A 20,306-nucleotide genomic window follows, 5' to 3' on the forward strand; every position below is an offset into this window, starting at 1 on the left:
AGGCGAGACGGGAGGGGTGGATGGAGGAGAAAGCCCTGTCGACTACCTCTCCTTCTCTAGGCCAAGCCACGGAAGGTTGTCTGCTTTCCAGAGAGCGCAGCCACGTCGGGCAGCTACACGAGGCCCACGGGGAACTCCTCACCCACGTGGCCTGGAAGCTGGAGAGGGAGGGACCTGGACAGTCCCCTCTGACTCTGCTGGGGGATGGGTGAGGGGCAGCACCAGTCAGCCAGGAAGGCTGCTGCCCTGGGACTTTCTAATGAACCCCCCGAGGACTGGGATCGAGTCTCCAGGAGCAGCGCAGGATGGCAATCCTTGGCCGCAGCCCTCGATCTGCTTGGCAGCTGTGAGGCACTGGGAGGGCCGAGGGCTGGGGAAAGGGACCAGGAGATTCTAACGAGAATTTTAAAATGGAGGTCCAACTGGCTCACTGAACTAGAAATGACATTGGCCAAAAGGTTTTTGGAAATAAGGATGAGGCATTGACTCCATTAATTATATTATGGGCTTCTTTCCTCCCGGGTGATTCTTAGAGATTTCAAATCAGGACCCAGTGTTTTTCTCCAACATTGTTTCCTTGTCCTGGAGTGAGTGGGCACGTTGCTATCTGTAAGTTGGTCTGTGGGGTCTTGTTGGGGCAGTGTTAGCCTGGTGCTGTGTCCCTGAGGCCATTCGGTGACAGACATTTCACAGTGATGAGGATGAGGATGGTGATGACAGGGCAGCCACAGGCAGGGCAGGCCGTCCTCCCTCCGCAGCTCAGGACCCTTGTGTGGGGGCTGGCAGGGGCAGCTGAGAGGGCCCCCAGCGTGATACTGCTTGGGGGCTTCTCCCTCACTCTGGAGGGATTTTAGCCAAATACCTTCGGGGATAAGCAGGGACGACTGAATGGAGAGCGGGATACAAGCATTGCACTATTCTGGCAGAGTCAGGTTTGGGGTCCACTGAGAATGGATGCTCAGCCTCCATAGCCAGGAAAGGAGAGGAAAGTAAGGCCGGAGGGGACTTTTGTGGCTGGGAAAACACAGGCTTTCTCTCAAGAAGACAGTTGCCCCTGGGCTCCTCTCCCCTGCTGCCACCTGGGAACAGAAGCCAGAGTCTCTGATTTTTTAAAGAGAAGTCAAAGGGCTAGGTTTTTAGTTGAATGTGCCATATTTCTGAATGTTGGCCAACAAAATAGGTCTGCAGGTTAGATGTGGCCGAAAGGGCCCCATGGCTTTTCAGTTTCTAATGTAGAAGGTTCTCCTAGGGAACATGTCCCTTAAGAAAATGGCTCTTTCCCCCTTTCCCTGAAAGCCAGTGACCCTCTGGGAGCTGCCATGTCACGAGAGCCCAAGCTTGAGATAGAGTCAGACTTGGAGAAGGTAGAGGTATGGGAAGTAGTTGAGTTGAAGAGCTTGGAATCTGCCAGAGAACTCAGGACTTTCTTCCTGGATTCTCTTGGCAGAAGGCCAGCCCACCCTCTTGCCTCCAGCTGGACTTGTAAAGGTAAGAGAGTGCTCCTGCGGCGTCCACCTACCCGGAAGATGTCATCTTCAGAGGCAGCAGACACAGCCTCCTTCATGGCCTTGTCCAGCTCCTCCTCAGCCGTCAGATCTCCAGAGATGGCCCGTCGGATCTCAGGCCCGATGTCATGCAGCGTGCGCAAGCCAGCCTGAAACCCAGAGGGACACCCAGCTGCTTGACCCACAGCCTCTCCGTAAGGCAGGCAAGCCTGCCAAGGTCTTATCTGTGCCAGACTGCGAGAATCCATTTCTCCACCCAGGAAGCATAAAGGCCTGTTAGAAGGGGCTGTGAAGCAGGCAGGACTAGGGAAGGCAGAGTGTGTGGGAGGCAGTGTGTCGCCCCCTCACACACACACACATTTAGAAAGGTCTGGAACTCTCCGAAAGTTTCCTTCTGGAGGGAACTGGCCTCCAGCCCACTGGTGAGAGACTTAATCCCAGGCCAGATGTCAGAAGAAGGTGACCAAGACCTTCCTTATTTTGTGGACTCCCCTTCTTTGCCCTTTACCTGCAGGGATAGGGCGTTCCTCTGGGAGGGTTTGCCCACCAGGCCCTGCTCTTTGCGCTTCTTGAATTTCCGGAAGTACTCTTGGATCAGGAAAGTAGCATAAAACTTGCCAACTGTGACCTCGTCATCTGAGACAGGAGAAAAGACAGAAGGGAGGTAAAGGGGAGAATTCAGCTGGGCTTCATTCACTTTTTTCCCCCCCAGCATCCAAGTTTTCTAAAGTTTTTAAAACTTTTTAAAAAAAAATTTTTTTTTAAAGCCATTCACATGGTTCAGAAAGGCAAAAATATATTACAAGGCGTACAGTGAAAAGTCTCTCTCTCACCCCTCCTCCATCTGCTAAGTTACTACCTTTTAATAGATAACCTTTCTAAAATTAGCTTCTGGAATATTTTTCCAGAGAGTCTTTCTGCAAATGATTTCTGCAAATAAGCAAAGATATTCTTAGCTCCTCTTTTTTTTTTTTAAACAGTAGAAGCAGCCTATTATCAAAATTATTTCCCACCTTGCTTTAAAAGTAGCTTTACAAAGTAAAAAAAAAAAAAAAAAAAAAAAAAACAATAAAAAAAACCCCAAAAAACCTGACATTGCTAACTAATTTTTATTTGATTCCAACTCTTGAGGTGCCCATCATAAATTGATCAGTCCCCTAAGTGCAAACAGTTCTGGTTTAAGATGGAGTTTGGTGGAAGGAACACCTTTCTTCTCTAAGTTTGGGTTTCGTTTTCAACCAGACAGATTGGGTTTTCTTACCATGTGGTTTGGCTGGGTCCCTGCTGGGCTAGACCCCCAAGTTACACATGACATAGTCAGCCTCTGTGTTGGGAATGAACCAGGTGGTGGAGAAACTGAAGAGTCTCCAAGGAGAACATTGCCTCTTGGTTCCATCTTCTTCTTCTGAGGGAAATGGCCCCAGGAGACAGCTGGTAGGTTAGGCATAGGGGCCTGTGATGATTCTCCTACTTCTAGCTGTCCCTTAAGAATAGCCAAGTCCACAACAGTGGTGACCTTCCACCTGGCAAACGCATCATTCCCATGTGGGAAAGGAAACCCGAGTCCCCCGTCTAGGGTAGCCAGTCAGCAAGAGCTGCGGGGCAGAAAGAGCCTGGCATTCTGGTGTCCCCAGACCTGGGTTTGAATTTTGAATCTGCCAGGTACTCACCCTATAGCCTTGGGTGAGCTACATAGCTTCTAAGAACTTCAGTTTCTTGAGCAAACTTCACAGCAATGTTATAAGAATTAAAAAAGGTATGCAAAACATCTCATGGGGCTTGGCTCATCTAGGTGACTTTTCCCTGGGCTGCTTCCCTTTGGGAAGTGATTCTCAACAGGGCTGGTGTCCCATTTTGAGGAGTGTTTTGGGAATGTGGGGACTTTCCTTGTTGTCCCAGTGTGCTACAGGTATTGGGTGGTTCCAGATGTGTCCCTTAAAACACAGGCACGTTTTGCATTCATCTGCACTCGGCTAGATGTCCATGTGGGGAAAGGACCTGTTTATAATTACCTGAGCTAAGAACCTAACTTCATTTTACATATGAACATAAAATAATATTTTTTTGCCTGGTTTTAATATATCCAGAATTTCCCAGGTATATAACTGCTAGGTAAATTGACAGGAAACCATATTTTGCTTTGTTTGCACTTGACCAAGAGGGCTTTACATTTTGGAAAATTGAATCCCTGATGGCAATGCCCCTTGTGGTATCTGAGTCACCTGTTGCATCTGACATGCTTGTATTAGTCTGTATTTGTTCTATGTTTGTGCATGTACGTATGTATACATACACATGTGTATATTATTTAATATATTTAGTTATCCCTTACTTCAAAATGACAAATAAAAAATATCAACAATAGTCAATTTTGTCTTAGTTCCTTTAAACACAAACTTATTCATCATAAGTGCATGCATGAAAGTATTTTATCAGTTAACTATAACTTCTGGCACAGTGCCATAACCCATAGTGCCTGAGCGTATATATATATTGAAAAATATTTGACTTTAATGTATTTTATATTAAAGTGTTATATATATATACTTTAAAGATTTTATTTGTTTAGTTGAGAGAGAGAAAGAGAGAGCATAGGCAGGAGGGGGAGCAGGGAGCCTGAAGTGGGGGCTTGATCCCAGGACCCTGGAATCATGACGTGAGCCGAAGGCAGACTCTTAACTGACTGAGCCACCCAGGTGTCCCAAGTTAAAGTGTTATATTAATATTTTGGAAATTATATCTGTAGGAAAGTTATTTTCATTTAGGATAATAGTAGGGGCATTATAAACTATTTGCTATGAAAGGGGGTTCAGGGTTTGAGAGGATAGAGAAACACTACTCTAGATAAAACAAAAAGAATTCAACCAAGAGGGGATCTCAGGGGATTCTTTTTCCAGGTCCCCATTACTTCCAGAGAAACCAGCCTACTAATTTACAGGGGAAACCTATACTTTGCAGAGTTTCCTTGGAAATTCTGCCAAACTTCTAAGCATCAAGGGGCCTTGTCTGGTCTACGAAATGTTATGATTGGACCAGGTTTCCAGCCTGATATCCTGTATCTGAGTTTGTGAAGGTATGGCACCCTCAGTCCTTCCAACCAATAGGGCCTTCAAGCCCCACGGAGAGGCAGAGTGAGGTGGGGAAAGCAGGCTTTCCATGAGCCTCATGGACTCAGGAACCAGGCAAGAGTCATGGGTGTGAAGATCCTGGGAGTACTCACCACCCGCTGGGGGCACCACTTGGTCCAGCAGCTTCATGCTGGTCCGCTTCCAGATCTTCTTGATTATGGCCCGCAGCTCCTCATTGGCTTGTTCTAGGTTCCCTGAGGGGAGGGAGATATGAGGCTGAAAATGGTCATCAGCCCCTTGAGGATCCACTCCAGAGGGACCCATGGGGTGGGACCCCTGCTCAGAGTGAGAAGCTGCAGCCCCACAGAAAGCCCTGGTCCATCAGCTTCACTTTCTTTCTCTCCAGTCTGCCGGATGTCACCTCCATCTTCTTTTTCTTTGTATTGCTCTTCATGCTTTACTCCCCCTCCCTCCATTCCCTGTCCAGTGCTGTCCCTTTTCCCTTCCTCCCTGCCTGCTGCTCGGGCCACCAGTGGCAATCCTTCATCCCCACATGCTCCTTCCTTGTGAGTGGCCTTTGGGGAGGACCAGACAGCCTGGCTCACCTGAGCTCAACGGCCACCTGCTGGAGAGCAAGAGGGGCTGCTCTGTGCATGGCACTTCTCACAGGGCTCCATGGGTGATCAAATTTTCCCCCAAACAAAGCATCCATACACAGGGGGACCTTAGTGTCAAAGCTCTTTGCTATGTCTCCTGTGGGGAACAGGTGGCAAAACCTCAGTGTAGAAGCAGGAATCAAAACACACTGGGTTCTGTTTTGGAGCTTCTCTGGGTCTGCTTTCTCCAGTTTTTAACCACTTAAATTGATGCTTATCCTGTGCAGCCTCTGGGACAGTGGTGGTATAGCAGCTGTAAGAAAAGGTGTGGTGGGCAGTAGTCTAAGACCCCCGGAGCTATCTCCCACCAGCACCGATCTATATACACCCTACATTGTCCTTGGTGTGTCCACGGTCCCTGGACTACAATGGATTTTTACCCCTATGATTAGATCGCCTTAAGATGGGGAGATTATCTAGGTGGACCTGACCTAATCACATGAACTCTTTAAAAGTAGAGAGTTCTCAGGTGCAAATTCCAGTTAGAAAATAAGTAAATCATGGGATGCAATGTACAGCATGATGACTATGGTTAATAAAACCATACTGCACGTTTGATAGTTGCCAAGAGAGTAAGTCTTAAAAGTTCTCATCACACACAAAATTGTAACTATATATGGTGACAGACATTAATCAGACTTACTGTGGTGATCTTTTCTTAATATATACAAATACAGATTATTATGTTGTACATCTGAAACTAATGTTATATGTCAATTATACTTCAATACAAAATAAAAACAAAATGAATAAAAAAGTACTACATGAAGGAAGTCAAAAGATAAAAGTAGGAAGTTGTCCCCAGTTGGGAGCAGAGGAGTGAGAGGGGACTGCTGTGGCCTGGGAGAAAGCACACACCAATGCTGTGAACTGAATGGAGAGAGGCAGCCTCTGGGGGCTCAGTGGTCCCCACCTGAGAGCCAGCCCTACAATGGCAAGACATGAATTCCTCCAAAATCCTGAATGAGCTGGGAGCCTCTGGAAGAGGGCACATCCTGATCAGTATCCTGATTTTGGCTTTTTAAGACCCCTAGCAGAGAACTCAGCTACTCCATAGCTAGACCCATGACCTACAGAACTGTGGGCTAGCAACTAGGTGTTGTTCAAACAAAAGAATTTGTGATAATTGGTTCCACAGCCATAGGAAACCAATACAGGGGTGTTTACTGCTACTACACAGGGCAAGCAGTACGGTTGAGAGCTCTGGTTTTAGACTGTCTGAGGTGAAATCTGCCCTGTGGCCACACTGGAGAGGATCCCAACAGAAGGAAGCAGAGGTGGCAATAGAGGGAGAGTGATGGACTCCTGAGTCGCCTGTCGGATCCAAACAGTACCTGGCACCAGAGGATGATCCTGGGCAATCGAGTTATGGAGGCAATCCTGCATGGTTAAATTCCCTTCCTGGTTAAGGTAGTTAGTGGTTTCTGACATATGCAATGAAAGAGTCCTAATTAAAGTAATGTTCAAATGTGTTTATCTTCTGTAGTGAGTCGAAAAGTGTTCCCACCAAATTCCTGTCCACATGGAACCTTAGCATGTGGCCTTAGCATGTAGGGCCTTTGCAGATGTTATCAGTTAAGATTTATTAGAGTGGTCCCTACATCCCATACTACTGGTGTCTGCATAAGAAGAGGAGAAGACGCACAGAGACACACAAGGGAAGAAGGCCATGTGAAGATGGAGGCAGAGACTGGAGTGATATCACTATGGCCAAGGAATGCCAAGCACAGCTGGGCCCCACCAGAAGCACAGAACAGCTTTTTCCTTGGAGGAACAAACCCTACCAACCCTTCTCCCATTTAGTAAGTTGTCTTTTCATTATGTTGGTTTCCTTCACTGTGTGAAACTTTAGTTTGATGTAATCTCATTTGTTTATTTTAGCTTTTTGTCCTTGCCTGCGGAGACTGGTCTAAAAATATTGCTAAGACCGATGTCAAAAAACTTACTGCCTATATTTTCTCCTAGGAGTTTTATGGTTTCAAGTCTTACATTCAAGTCTTCAGTACATTTAATTTTTGTGTATTTTTGCATATGGTGTAAGATAGTGGTCCGGTTTTGTTCTTTTGCAGGTAACTGTCCAATGTCCCCAACACTATTTATTGAAGAGACTTCCTCATTGTATATTCTTGTCTCTTTTGTCACAGGTTAATTGACTCTATATGTGTGGGTCTTTTCTTGGGTTCTGTAGTGTGTTCCATTGATCTATGTGTCTGTGTTCATGCCAGTACCATACTGTTTTGATTAATATAGCTTTGTAGTATAGTTTGAAATCATGGAGCATGATACCTCCAGTTTTGTTCTTTTTCAAGATTGCTCTGGCTTTTGAATTTTTTTGGTGGTTCCATACACATTTTGAGTTGTAGTTCTGTTAAAAATGTCATTGGTATTTTGATAGGGATTACACTGAATCTGTAGATTGTTTCAGTAGTATGGACATTTAAAATATTAATTCTTCTAATCCATGATCACAAAATATCTTTCCATTTATTCATGTCTTCAATTTCTTTCATCAATGTCTTTTTTAATAAAGATTTTATTTATCTATTTGAGAGAGGGAGAGAGAGCACACAAGCAAGGGGGGTACAAAGGGAGAGGGAGAAGCAGACTCCTTGCTGAGCAGGGAGCCTGATGTGAGGCTTGATCCCAGGATGCTGAGATCCTAACCTGAGCTGAAGACAGACACTTAACCGACTGAGCCACCCAGGTGCCTTTTTACTTTAAGTTTTAACAGTTGAAGCTGTATTCAGAGTACAGTTCTTTCACATCTTTGGTTAAATTTACTCATAGGTATTTCATTATTTTTGATGCAATTATAAATGAAATTATTTTTTTACTTTCTTTTTCTTATAGTTATTAGTGTATAGAAACACTGATCTCTGTATGTTAATTTTGTATCCAGTGACTTTGCTGGATTCATTTATTAGTTCTAACAGATTTTGGTGGAGTCTTTAGGGTTTCCTCTATATAGGGTTTTCTTTATATAGTATCATGTCATCTGCAAATATGTCTTTTTCCTATCCAGTGTTACTTTTTCCTGTCCAATTTGGATGAATTTTATTTCTTTTTCTTGCGTAATTGCCATGGCTAGGATTTCCGATACTATGTTGAATAAAAGTGGTGAGAGTGGACATACTTGTCTTATTCCTGATCCTACAGGAAATGCTGAAAGCTTTTCACTGTTGAGTATGATGTTAGCTGTGGGCTTGTCATATATGGCCTTTATTATGCTGAGATACATTCCTTCTATACCTACTTTGTTGAGTTTTTTTTTCTTATCATAAACGAACGTTGAAATTTTGTCAGATGCTTTTTCTTCACCTATTAAGATGATCATATGATTTTTATCCTTTGTTTTGTTAATGTGAGGTATCACACTGATTAATTTGTGGATGTGGAACCATCCTTGCATCTCTGGAATAAATTTCACTTGATTGTTGTGTATGATCCTTTTAATGTATCATTGAATTTTTTTGGCTAATATTTTGTTAGGATTTTTACATCTATATTATCAGATATATTGGTCTGTAATTTTCTTTCTTGTGGTATCTTTGGTTTTGGTAACAGGGTAATGTGACCTTGTGAAATAAGTTTGGAAGACTTCCTTCCTCTTCTGTCTTTTGGAATAATTTGAGAATAGGTACTAACTCTTCTCTAAATGTTGGTAGAATTAAGCCATGAAGCCGTCTGGTCCTGGACTTCTGTTGTTTTGGAGTTTAAAAATCACTGTTTCAATTTTATTACTTGTAATTGGTCTATTCAGATTTTCTATTTGTGTGTGTGTGTGTGTGTTTCAGCCTTGGAAGATTATGTATTTCTAGGAATTTATCCATTTCTTTTAAGTTTTCCAATTTGTTGGTGTATAATTGTAGTAATGTCTTAGCCTTTGTATTTCTGTGGTGTATGTTGTAACTTTTCCTTCATTTCTGATTATATTTATTTGGGTCCTCTCCCTTTTTCTCTTGAGTTTGGCTGTTGATTTCATTGAACTTTTCCAAGAACCAGCTCTTGGGATGCCTGGGTAGCACAGTCAGTTAAGTGTCTACCTTCGGCTCAGGTTATGATCACAGGTCCCTGGGATCAAATCCTGCATCAGGCTTCCTGCTCAGTGGGGAGCCTGCTTCTCTCTCTGCCTGTTGCTCCCCCTGCTTGTACTCTCTGACAAATAAATTTTTAAAAATCTTAAAAAAAAGAAAAAGCTCTTACTTTTATGATCTCTTCTTCTTCTTCTCCCCCCACCCCCAATCTCTATTTCATTTATTTCCACTCTGGTCTTTATTATTTCCTTCCCTTTACTAATGTTGGGCTTTGTCCCTCTTTTTTAAGTTACTTTAGGTATAGAATCAGATGGTTTATTTGGGATTTTAAAAATTTCTTCCTCCACGTTTTATTTTATTTTATTATATTATGTTATGTTAGTCACCATACAGTACATTATTAGTTTTTGATGTAGTGTTCCATGATTCATTGTTTGCATATAACATCCAGTGCTCCATGCAATACATGTCTTCCTTAATACCCATCACTGGGCGAACTCATCCCCACCACCCCCAACTCCCTTATGAAACCCTCAGTTTCTTTCCTGGAGTCCATAGTTTCTCATGGTTCATCTCCCTCTCTGATTCCCACCTCCTTCATTTTTCCTTTCCTTCTCCTAATGTCCTCCATGCTATTCCTTATGTTCCATATATAAGTGAAGCCATATGATAATTGTCTTTCTCTGCTTGACTTAATTTCACTTAGAATAATCTCCTCCAGTTCTATCCATGTCAGTGCAAATGGTGGGTACTCATACTTTCTGGTGGCTGAGTAATATTCCATTGTTTATTGTTTACATCTTCTTTATTCATTCATCTATGGAAGGGCATCTCAGCTCCTTCCACAGTTTGGCTATTGTGTACATTGCTGCTATAAACATTGGGGTGCATGTTCTCCTTCTTTTCACTATATCTGTATCTTTGGGGTAAATACCCAGTAGTGTAATTGTTGGATCATAGGGTAGCTCCATTTTTAAATTTTTGAGGAAACTCCACACTGTTTTCCAAAGTGACTCTACCAGCTTGCATTCCCATCAGTAATGTAAGAGGGTTTCCCTTTCCCCACATCCTCTCCAACATCTGTTGTTTCTTGCCTTGCCAAGTTTTGCCATTCTAACTGGGTGTAAGGTGGTATCTCATTATGGTTTTGATTTGAATTTCCTTGATGGCTAATGATCTTGAACATTTATTCATGTGTCTGTTAGCCATTCATATGTCTTCTTTGGAGAAGTGTCTGTTCATGTCTTCTGTCCATTTTTTGACTTGATTTTTTTTGGGGGGGGGTGTTGAGTTTGAGAAGTTCTTTATAGATCTTGGATACCAGCCCTTTATCTGTAGTGTCATTTGCAAATATCTTCTCCCATTCTGTGGGTTGCCTCTTTGTTTTATTGTTTCCTTTGCTGTGCAGAACCTTTTTATCTTGATGAAGTCCCAAAAGTGGAAAAAGAAAAACAAAGCTGGGGGCATCACACTGCCTAATTTCAAGCTATATTACAAAGCTGTGCCTCGGTACTGGCACAAAAACAGACACATAGATCAAAGGAACAGAATAGGTTTCTAGGCATGCATTCATTTCTTCTAGGTTACTTATTGGCATATAGCTGTTGATAAAAATTTCTGATGATTGTGTCTATTTCCTTGGTGTTATGATATCTCCTCTTTCATTCATAATTTTATTAATTTGGGTCCTTTCTCTTTTCTTTTGGATAATCTGGCCAGTGGTTCATAGATCTTATTAATTCTTTCAAAGAATCAGCTTCCAGTTTTGTTGTTGTGTTCTACTGTATTTTTGGTTTCTAATTCTCTGCTCTAATCTTAATTATTTCATTCCTCATGCATGGCTTAGGGTTAACTTGTTGTTGATTCTTTACTTCTTTAAGGTGTAAAGGTAGTTGGAATTTTTTTATTTTTTTGAGTGAGGCTTGGATGGCTATGTACTTCCCCCTCAGGGCCATCTTCACTGTATCCCATAGGTTTTGGACGGAAGTGTTTTTGTTCACTTGAATTTTAAGTTCTTCTTTGATTTTCTGGTTGACTCAAACATTCTTGTGCAGGATGGTCTTTAGCTGCCAAGTGTTTGAATTTCTTCCAAACTTTTTCTTGTGATTGAGCTCCAGTTTCAAAGCACCGTGGTCTGAGAATATGCATGGAATAATTTCAGTCTTTTGGTATCAGTTGAGACCTGATTTGTGACCCAGTATGTGGTCTATTCTTGAGAAAGTTCCATGTGTGCTCAAGAAGAATGAGTAGTCTGTTGTTTTACGGTAGAATATTCTCTGTGTATACACACACACACACACACACACACACACACACATATATAAAAAACACACTGGACCAGATAAACTATATATATATATATATATATATATATATATATATATATATATGTGTGTGTGTGTGTGTGTGTGTGTGTGTGTGTGTGTGTATGTATATATACACATATACTATATATATATATATATATATATATATATATATATAGTTTATCTGGTCCAGTGTGTCATTCAAAGCTCTGTTTCTTTGTTGATTTTCTGCTTAGATGATCTGTCTGTTGCTGAGAGTGGGAGGGTTGAGGTCTCCTATAATTAACATATTATTATGAATATGTCTCTTTATTTTGGTTAACAGTTGGTTTATGTAGTTGGCTGCTTCCATGTTGGGGCATAGATATTTACAATTGTAAATTATAGATCCTCTTCTTGGATAGACCCTTTAAGAATGATATAGTGTACACTGACTTTGTATCTTGCCACATTACTGAATTGCTGTATGAGTTCTAGTAGTTTGGGGGTGGAGTCTTTTGGGTTTTCCATAGAAAGTATCATGTCATCTGTGAAGAGAGAGAGTTTGACTTCTTCATTGCCAATATGAATACCTTTTATTTCTCTTTGTCTGATTGCTGTTGCTAGGACTTCTAATACCATGTTGAACAAGAGTGGTGAGAGTGGGCATCCTTGTCATGTTCCCGATCTCAAATGGAAGGCTGTCAGCTTTTTTCCATTGAGGATGATATTTGCTGTGGGTTTTTCATAGATAGATTTGATGAAGTTGAGGAATGTTCCCTCTATCCCTATACTTTGAAGCATTTTAATGAGGAATGGATGCTAGATTTTGTCAAAAGCTTTTTCTGCATCAATTAAGATGACCATGTGGTTCTTCTCTCTTCTCTTATTGATTTGTTCTATTGCATTGGTTGATTTGTGAATGTTGAACCACACTTGCAACCCAGGGATAAATCCCACCTGGTCATGGTGGATAATCTTTTAAATGGATTGTTGGATCCTATTAGCTAGGATCTTCTTGAGAATCTAAGCATCCATATTCATCAGGGATATTGGTCTGAAATTGGGTGAGCCTGGTGGTGGGTATTATGGAGGGCACGTATTGCATGGAACACTGGGTGTGGTACATAAACAATGAATTCTGGTACACTGAAAAGAAATTTAAAAAATTTAAAAAAATATACAAAAAATAATGGTATAGTGTCCTTCTGTATCTCTAAGTACAGTCTTTAGCTTAAAATCTAATTTGTCTGATAAGAGAATTGCTACTGCAGCTTTCTTTTGAGGTTTGTTGGCATGAAAATTGGTCTCCATCCTTTCACTTTTAGTCTGGATGTATCTTTAAGTTCAAAATGAATCTCCTATAGACAGAATATGGATGGGTCCTGTCTTTTTATACAATCTGCAACCCTGTGCTGTTTTATGGGAGCACTCAGGCTGTTGATAGTGATTATTGAAAGATATGATTTTATTGTCATCATATCACCTGTGAAGTCCTTGTTTCCATAGATTTTCTCTGTAAATTTCTGTTCTATATCACTCTTGGGGTCTATTTCCTTTTATAGAACTCCACTTAATATTTCTTGCAGGGCCGGCTTAGTGGGCACATATTCTTTCAGTTTTTGCTAGTCTTGGAAGCTCTTTATCTCTCCATCCATTCTAAACAAGAGCCTTGTCAGATAAAGTATTCTTGGCTTCATGTTCTTCTCATTTAGTACCCTAAATATGTCTTACCAGCCCTTTCTGGCTTGCCAGGTCTCTGTGGACAGGTCTGACATTACTCTGATGTTCCTCCCTCTGTATGTAAGGAATCTCTTCCCCCAACTGCCCTTAAGAGGATTTCCTTGGTTTTAAGATTTGCGAGTTTTACTATTACATGCCTGGGTGTCAGTCTGTTCTCCTTGACCTTGGGAAGGGTCCTCTCTGTCTCTATGACACAAATGCTTGTTTTATTCCCCAGATTAGGGAAGTTCTCAGCTATGATTTGCTCAACTATCTCTTCCAGTTCTCTCTCTCTCTACCACCTCCCCACCAGGGATCCCAATAATTCTGACATTGGAATGTTTCATGGTGCCATTTATTTCTCTAATTCTGTTTTCATGCATTTTAAGCTGTTTGTTCCAGGCCTCCTCCTGTTCCTTCTTTTCTATCAGTTTGTCTTCTAGATCACTAATTCATTCTTCTGCCTCATTTACCCTAGCTGTTAGAGTATCTAGATTAGATTGAATCTCATTGATAGCATTTTTAAGTTCTGCCAGATCAGCTCTCATTTCTGCCCTTAGAGAATCTATGCTGCCATTAGTGGTTTCCTTCATCCTAGCTATTGTCTGCATAACTGTTACCCTGAAGTCTATTTCTGACATCTTGCTTATTATATCCATATCCATTAGTTCTGTGGCCAAGGTCATGGTCTCTGAATTTTTCCTGTGTTGTGGGTTCCTCCTTTTAGTCATTCTGTTGAGGGGTGGTTGAAGAAATATACAGAGTCTAGGTTATTGACCACAACTGAAGCAAGATTCTCCTGTTTTATAGGGACCTTAGGGTTGTCAGCCTCTTGTTCTTCCAGCCTGTCTTCTGGGGGAGGAGCCTGTTATGCTGTTACTCAGCAATACTGTTTGGGCAGAGTTGCCCTGCTCTCTGTGTGTGGTGGGGATGGGTTCAGTGAAAACCAGTTTTTTGGGGCTTTTTTCTCCTCTGGGGGCTTTCCCTGGTGGTTTTCCGTGTCTCTCCCAAGAGTCAGAGCAGAAGTGACCATATCTAAACTTCTGTCTCAAAACAGAGAGATTACAGTCTGTTCTCCAGTGAGCCCTCCAGACTACACTGACTCCGTTTTTATCTGTGCTGCTAAAAACTGCAGCATCCTCGGTTGTGCCCCACAACAGCACTCCAGCCCTCGCTTCCAGGTCCAGGCACATCTCTGCCCTTTTTGCTTTTAAAACTGCCAGCTGCTCCCAGTTCGCACATGTGCCCCTGCAGCCAATGGGACAGAATATAGAGCCCAGATATGGACCTTCAGCTTTATGGTCAACTAATCTTTGACAAAGCAGGAAAAAATATCCAATGGAAAAAAGACAGTCTCTTCAATAAATGGTGTTGGGAACATTGAACAACTATATAAAGAAGAATGAAACTCAACCATTCTCTTACACTGTACACAAAGATAAACTCAAAATGGATGAAAGACTTCAATGTAAGACAGGAATCCATCAAAATCCTAGAGTAGTACATAGGCAGTAACCTCTTCGACAACAGCCACAGCAAATTCTTTCAAGGCATGTCTCCGAATGCAAGGGTTTATTTGGGATTTTTCTTGTTTCTTGAGGTAGGCCTGTATCATTATGAACTTCCTTCTTAGAACTGCTTTTGTTACATCCCACTGATTTTGGAAAGTTGTGTCTCTATTTTCTTTTGTCTCAAAGTATTTTAAAAAAATTTCCTCTTTGATTTCTTTGTTTACCCACTGGTTATTTGGTAACATATTGTTCATTTTCCACACGTTGTGTGTTTTCCAGTTTTCTTCTTGTAATTAATTTCCAGTTTCACAACATTGTGGTTAGAAAAGATGCTTGATATGATATCAGTCTTCTTTAATTTATTAATTTATTAATAATTGTTTTGTGGCCTAACTATCCTGGAAAATGTTCCACGTGCACTTGAATAGAATGTGTATTCTGTTGTTTTGGATGAAATGTTCATATATATCTATTAAGTTCTTCTGGCCAAATGTGTCATTTAAGGCTAGTATTTCCTTATTGAATCTGTGGATGATTTATCCATTGGTTAAGGGAAATATTAAAGTTCCCTACTATTATTGTATTACTGTCAATTTCTCCCTTTGTGTCTATTAATATTTTTCTTTATATTTTTAAATGTTCTTATGTTGGAAGAATGAATATTGACAAATGTTATATCTCTTCTTGGAGTGAACACTTTATCATTATGTAATGCTCTTCTTTGTCTTTTGTTATAGTCTTTGTTTTAAAGTTTATTTAGTCTCATGTGACTATTACTTCACCAACTTCCTTTTTGTTTCCATTTCCGTGGAATATCATTTTCCCATCTCTTCATTTTCAGTCTCTGTGTGGCTTTACATCTGATTTAAGTCTCTTAAAGGTAGTATATAAATGGTTCTTTTAAAAAAATCTATACAGCCACCCTATGTCTTCTGATTGGAGCACTTGGTCCATTTATATTTAATGTAATTATTAATAGGTATGTACTTATTGTCACTTGGTCAGCTGTTTTCTGGTTGTTATGGCAATTCTTCTGCTTTGTTTTTCTTCTCTCAGTCTGTTCATTTGTGTTTTTGGTTTTCTTTAGTTTTGTTTGAGTCCCTTTCTCTTTATTTTTTATCTATTGTAAGTTTTGGTTTATGGTTACCATGAGGTTCATATATATTGACCTATATACATAGCAGTCTATTTTAAGCTAATGGTCATTTGTTTTGAACACATTCTAAAATCACTACATTTTTACTCCCCACCCCAACATTTTATATTTCTAACATCCTATTTGACATCTTATATTTTTTAATTAAAAAAAAAGATTTATTTGTTCATTTGAGAGGGAGACAGAGAGAGAGAGAGAAAAAAAAAAAGAGAAAGTAGGGAGAGGGACAGAGGAAGAGGGAGAAAGAGAATCTTAAGCATATTCTTTGCTAAGTGTGGAGCCCTGAAGTGGGACTTGATCTCACGACTGTGAGGTCATGACCTGAGCCAAAATCAAAAGTTAGACACTTAACCAACTGAGTCACTCAGGCGCCTCTGACATGTTTTAATTTTGTGTATTCCTTAACTACTTACTATAGTTATAGTTAAATTACTATTTTTGTTTTTTAATCCTCATACTATTTTTTAGGTGGCTGATTTACCACATTTCCTATATATTTTCCTTTACCAACAAGTATTTTTCTTTCATATATTTTCTTATATCCAGTTATAGGTTTTTCTTTTTTGCTTAAAGAAGGTCATTTAATATTTCTGGTAAGGTTGGTTTAGTGGTGATAAATTCCTTTAACTTTTGCTTGCCTAGGAAACTATCTCTCCTCCAGTTCTGAATGATAAACTTGCCAGGTAGAGATTTCTTGGTTGGCAGTTTTCTCTTTCAGTACTTTGAATATATTATTCCACTTACTTCTGCCATGAAAAATTTATGCTGAAAAATATGCTGATACTCTTATGGCAGTTCTTTTGTCCTTAACAAGCTGTTTTTCTCTTGCTACTTTAAAAATTCTCCCTTTGTCTTTGACCTTTGACAATTTAATTATAAAATTCCTTGGTGTGGGTTTTTTGGGTTCATCTTGTTTAGGGCTTTTTGTGCTTCCTGGACCTGGATGTCTGTTTCCCCAGCTTAGGGAAATTTTCAGCCATTATTTCTTCAAATAAGTTCAAATAACTTCAAATAAGCTTCCCTATTCCTTCTGGAACTACTATAATGTGAATGTTTGTGTATCTGATGTTGTTCTAGAAGTTCTTAAAACTATTCTCATTTTTTATTAACATATATTGTATTATTAGATCCAGAGGTAGAATTTAGTGATTCACCAGATTACTTCCAGTGACCTCCTTAATGCTCATCACCCAGTTATCCCACACCCCCAACCTCCTTCCCCTCCAGCAACCCTCAATTTGTTTCCTATGATTAAGAGTCTCTTATGGTTTGTATCTCTCTCTATTTTTGTCTTATTTTATTTTTCTTTCCTTCCCCTATGTTCATATGTTTTGTTTCTTAAATTCCACATATGAGCAAAATCATATGGTATTTGTCTTTCTCTGACTGACTTATTTTGCTTAGCATAATACCCTGATGTTCCATCCCTATCACTGCAAATTGCAAGAGTTCATTCTTTTTGATGGCTCAGTAATATTCTAATATATCTATATCTACATCTATCTATCTATCTATCTACCACATCTTCTTTATCTATTTATTTGTTGATGGACATCTGGGCTCTTTCTATTGCTTGGCTATTGTGGACATCACTGCTATAAACATTGGGGTGCATGTGCCCCTCTGAATCACTATGTTTGTATCTTTTGGATAAATACCTAGTAGTGTAATTGCTGGGTCATAGGGTAGTTCTATTTTAACTTTTTAGGGAACCTCCATACTGTTTTCCAGAGTGGCTGCACCAGTTTGCATTCCCACCAGCAGTGCAAGAGGGTTCCCCTTTCTCCACATCCTAGCCAACATCTGTTGTTTCCTGAGTTGTTCATTCTGACTGATGTGAGGTGGTATCTCATTGTGGTTGATTTGTACTTCTCTGATGATGAGTGATTTTGAGCATTTTTTCATGTACCCGTTGGCCATTTATATGTCTTCTTTGGATAAGTGCCTCTTCTGCCTAGTTCTTGACTGGATTTTCAATTTTTTGGGTGTAGAGTTTGATAAGTTCTTTATAGATTTTGGATACTAGCCCTTTATCTGATATGTCAGTTGCAAATATCTTCTCTCATTCTGTAGGCTTTTAGTTTTGTTGACTGTTACCTTTGCTGTGTAGAAGCTTTTTATCTTGATGAAGTCTCAATAGTTCATTTTTGCTTTGGTTTCTCTTGCCTTTGGAGATGTGGCTAGCAAGAAGTTGCTGCAGCCAAAGTCAAAGAGGTTGCTGTATGTGTTCTACTCTAGGGTTTTGATAGATTCCTGTCTCACATTTAGATCTTTCATTCATTTTGAGGTTTTGGTTTTTGTTTTTTTTTTTTTTGTTTTTTTTTTTTTGGTGTATGGTGTAAGAAAGTGATCCAGTTTCATTCTTTTGCATGTGGTTGTCCAATTTTCCCAACAGCATTTGTTGAAGAGACTGTCTTTTTCACACTGGATATTCTTACCTCCTTTGTTGAAGATAAGTTGACCACAGAGTTGAGGGTTCTTTATTCTCTTCCATGGATCTGTGTATCTGTTTTTGTGCCAGTACCATACTGTCTTGATGATTACAGCTTTGTAATAGGGCTTGAAGTCTAGAATTGTGATGCCTCCAGCTTTGGTTTTCCTTTTCAACATTCCTTTGGCTATTCAGGGTCTCTTTTGGTTCCACACAAAATTTAAGATTGTTTGTTCCAGTTCTATGAAAAATGCTGATGGTATTTTGATAGGGATTGCATTGAATGTGTGGATTGTTTTGGGTAGTATAGACATTTTAACAATATTTATTCTTCTAATCCATGAGCATGGGATTTTTTTTCATTTCTTTGTGTCTTCCTCAATTTCTTTCATAAGTGCTGTGTAGTCTTCAGAGTACCAATCCCTTACCTCTTTGTTTAGGTTTACTCCTAGGTATCTTATTGTTTTTGGTGCAATTGTAAATGGGACTGATTCCTCGATTTCTCTTTCTTTTGCTTCATTGTTAGTGTATAGAAATGCAACTGATTTCTGTGCATTGACTTCATATCCTGCCACTTTGTTGAATTCCTGTATCAGTTCTAGTAATTTTTGGGTAGAGTCTTTGGGTTTTCTAAGTAGAGTATCATGTCATCTGCAAAGAGTGAAAGTTTGATGTCTTTTGCTGACTTGGATGTCCTTTATTTCTTTTTGTTGTCTGATTGCTTTTTGTCGTCTGATCAGCTGAGGGCTGATTCCGTACCATGTGGAACAGCAGTGGTGAGAGTGGACATTCCTGTTGTGTTCCTAACTTTAGGGGGAAAACATTAAGTTTTTCCCCATTGAGATGATATTTGCTGTGGGTTTTTTGTATATGGCTTTTGTGATATTGAGGTATGTTCCCTCTATCCCTAAACTGCAAACAGTTGTGTTTTTTTTTTTTTTTTTATTATCAAGAAAGGATGCTGCGTTTTGTCAAATGCTTTTTTGGCATTGATTAAGATAATCATATGGTTCTGTTCTTTCTTTTATTAACATGGTGTGTCACATTGATTTATGAATGTTGAACCACCCTTGTGGCCCAGGAACAAATCCCTCTTGGTCATGGTGAATAATCCCTTTGATGTACTGTTGGATCCTATTAGCTAATATCTTGGTGAGAAGTTTTGCATCCATTTTAATCAAGGATATTGGTCTGTAGTTCTCCCTTTTGGTGGGGTCTTTGCCTGGTTTGGGGATCAAGATAATGCTGGCCTCATAGAATAAGTTTGGAAGTTTTATTTCCATATCTGTTTTTTTGAAATGGCTTCAGAAGAATAGGTATTAATTCTTTAAATGTTTGTTGGAATTCTGCTGGGAGGCCATCTGACTCTGGACTCTTTTTGTTAGATTTTTAATTACTGATTCAATTTCTTTGCTGGTTATGGGCCTGTTCAGGTTTCTCATTCTTCCTGTTTCATTTCAGTAATTTATATGTTTCAAGGAATGCATCCCTTTCTTCCAGATTGCCTAATTTGTTGGCATATAATTGCTCATAATATTCTCTTATAGTTGTTTGTATTTCTTCAGTGTTGGTTGTGATCTCTCCTTGTTCATTCATGATTTTATTTATTTGGGTCCTTCCTCTTTTCTTTTTTGATACATCTGGCTAGGGGCTTATCAATCTTATTAAGTCTTTCAAAGAACCAGCTCCTAGTTTCATTGATCTGCTCAATTGTGTTTTTTTTTTAATTTCTATATTATTGATTTCTGCCCTACTGTTTATTATTTCTCTTCTGCTGGATTTAGGCTTTATTTGTTGTTCTTTTTCCAATTCCTTTAGGTGTAAAGTTAGGTTGTGTATTTGAGACTTTTCTTGTTTCTTGTTTCTTGCTATATACTTCCATCTTAGGACTACCTTTGTTGCATCCCAAAGGTTCTAAACTGTCATGTTTTCACTCTT

At 39.9% G+C, this 20,306-nt stretch overlaps 1 protein-coding gene across 42 annotated transcripts in view; it reads right to left on the reverse strand.

Moving 5' to 3' along the window:
* CACNA1C (calcium voltage-gated channel subunit alpha1 C) overlaps positions 1-20,306 on the reverse strand; it is a 735,566-nt gene that overhangs the window by 19,072 nt on the left and 696,188 nt on the right. For all 42 annotated transcript variants that reach the window (XM_047742048.1, XM_047742037.1, XM_047742034.1 and 39 more), the window contains 3 exons: positions 4,726-4,827; positions 2,014-2,141; positions 1,520-1,654 (listed from right to left, as the gene is read on the reverse strand). In XM_047742048.1, the coding sequence (XP_047598004.1) occupies positions 1,520-1,654; positions 2,014-2,141; positions 4,726-4,827 (365 nt within the window). The remainder of the gene's footprint in view (positions 1-1,519; positions 1,655-2,013; positions 2,142-4,725; positions 4,828-20,306) is intronic.

This window comes from Lutra lutra, chromosome 8 (assembly GCF_902655055.1).
Source record: "Lutra lutra chromosome 8, mLutLut1.2, whole genome shotgun sequence".
Classification (NCBI taxonomy): domain Eukaryota; kingdom Metazoa; phylum Chordata; class Mammalia; order Carnivora; family Mustelidae; genus Lutra; species Lutra lutra.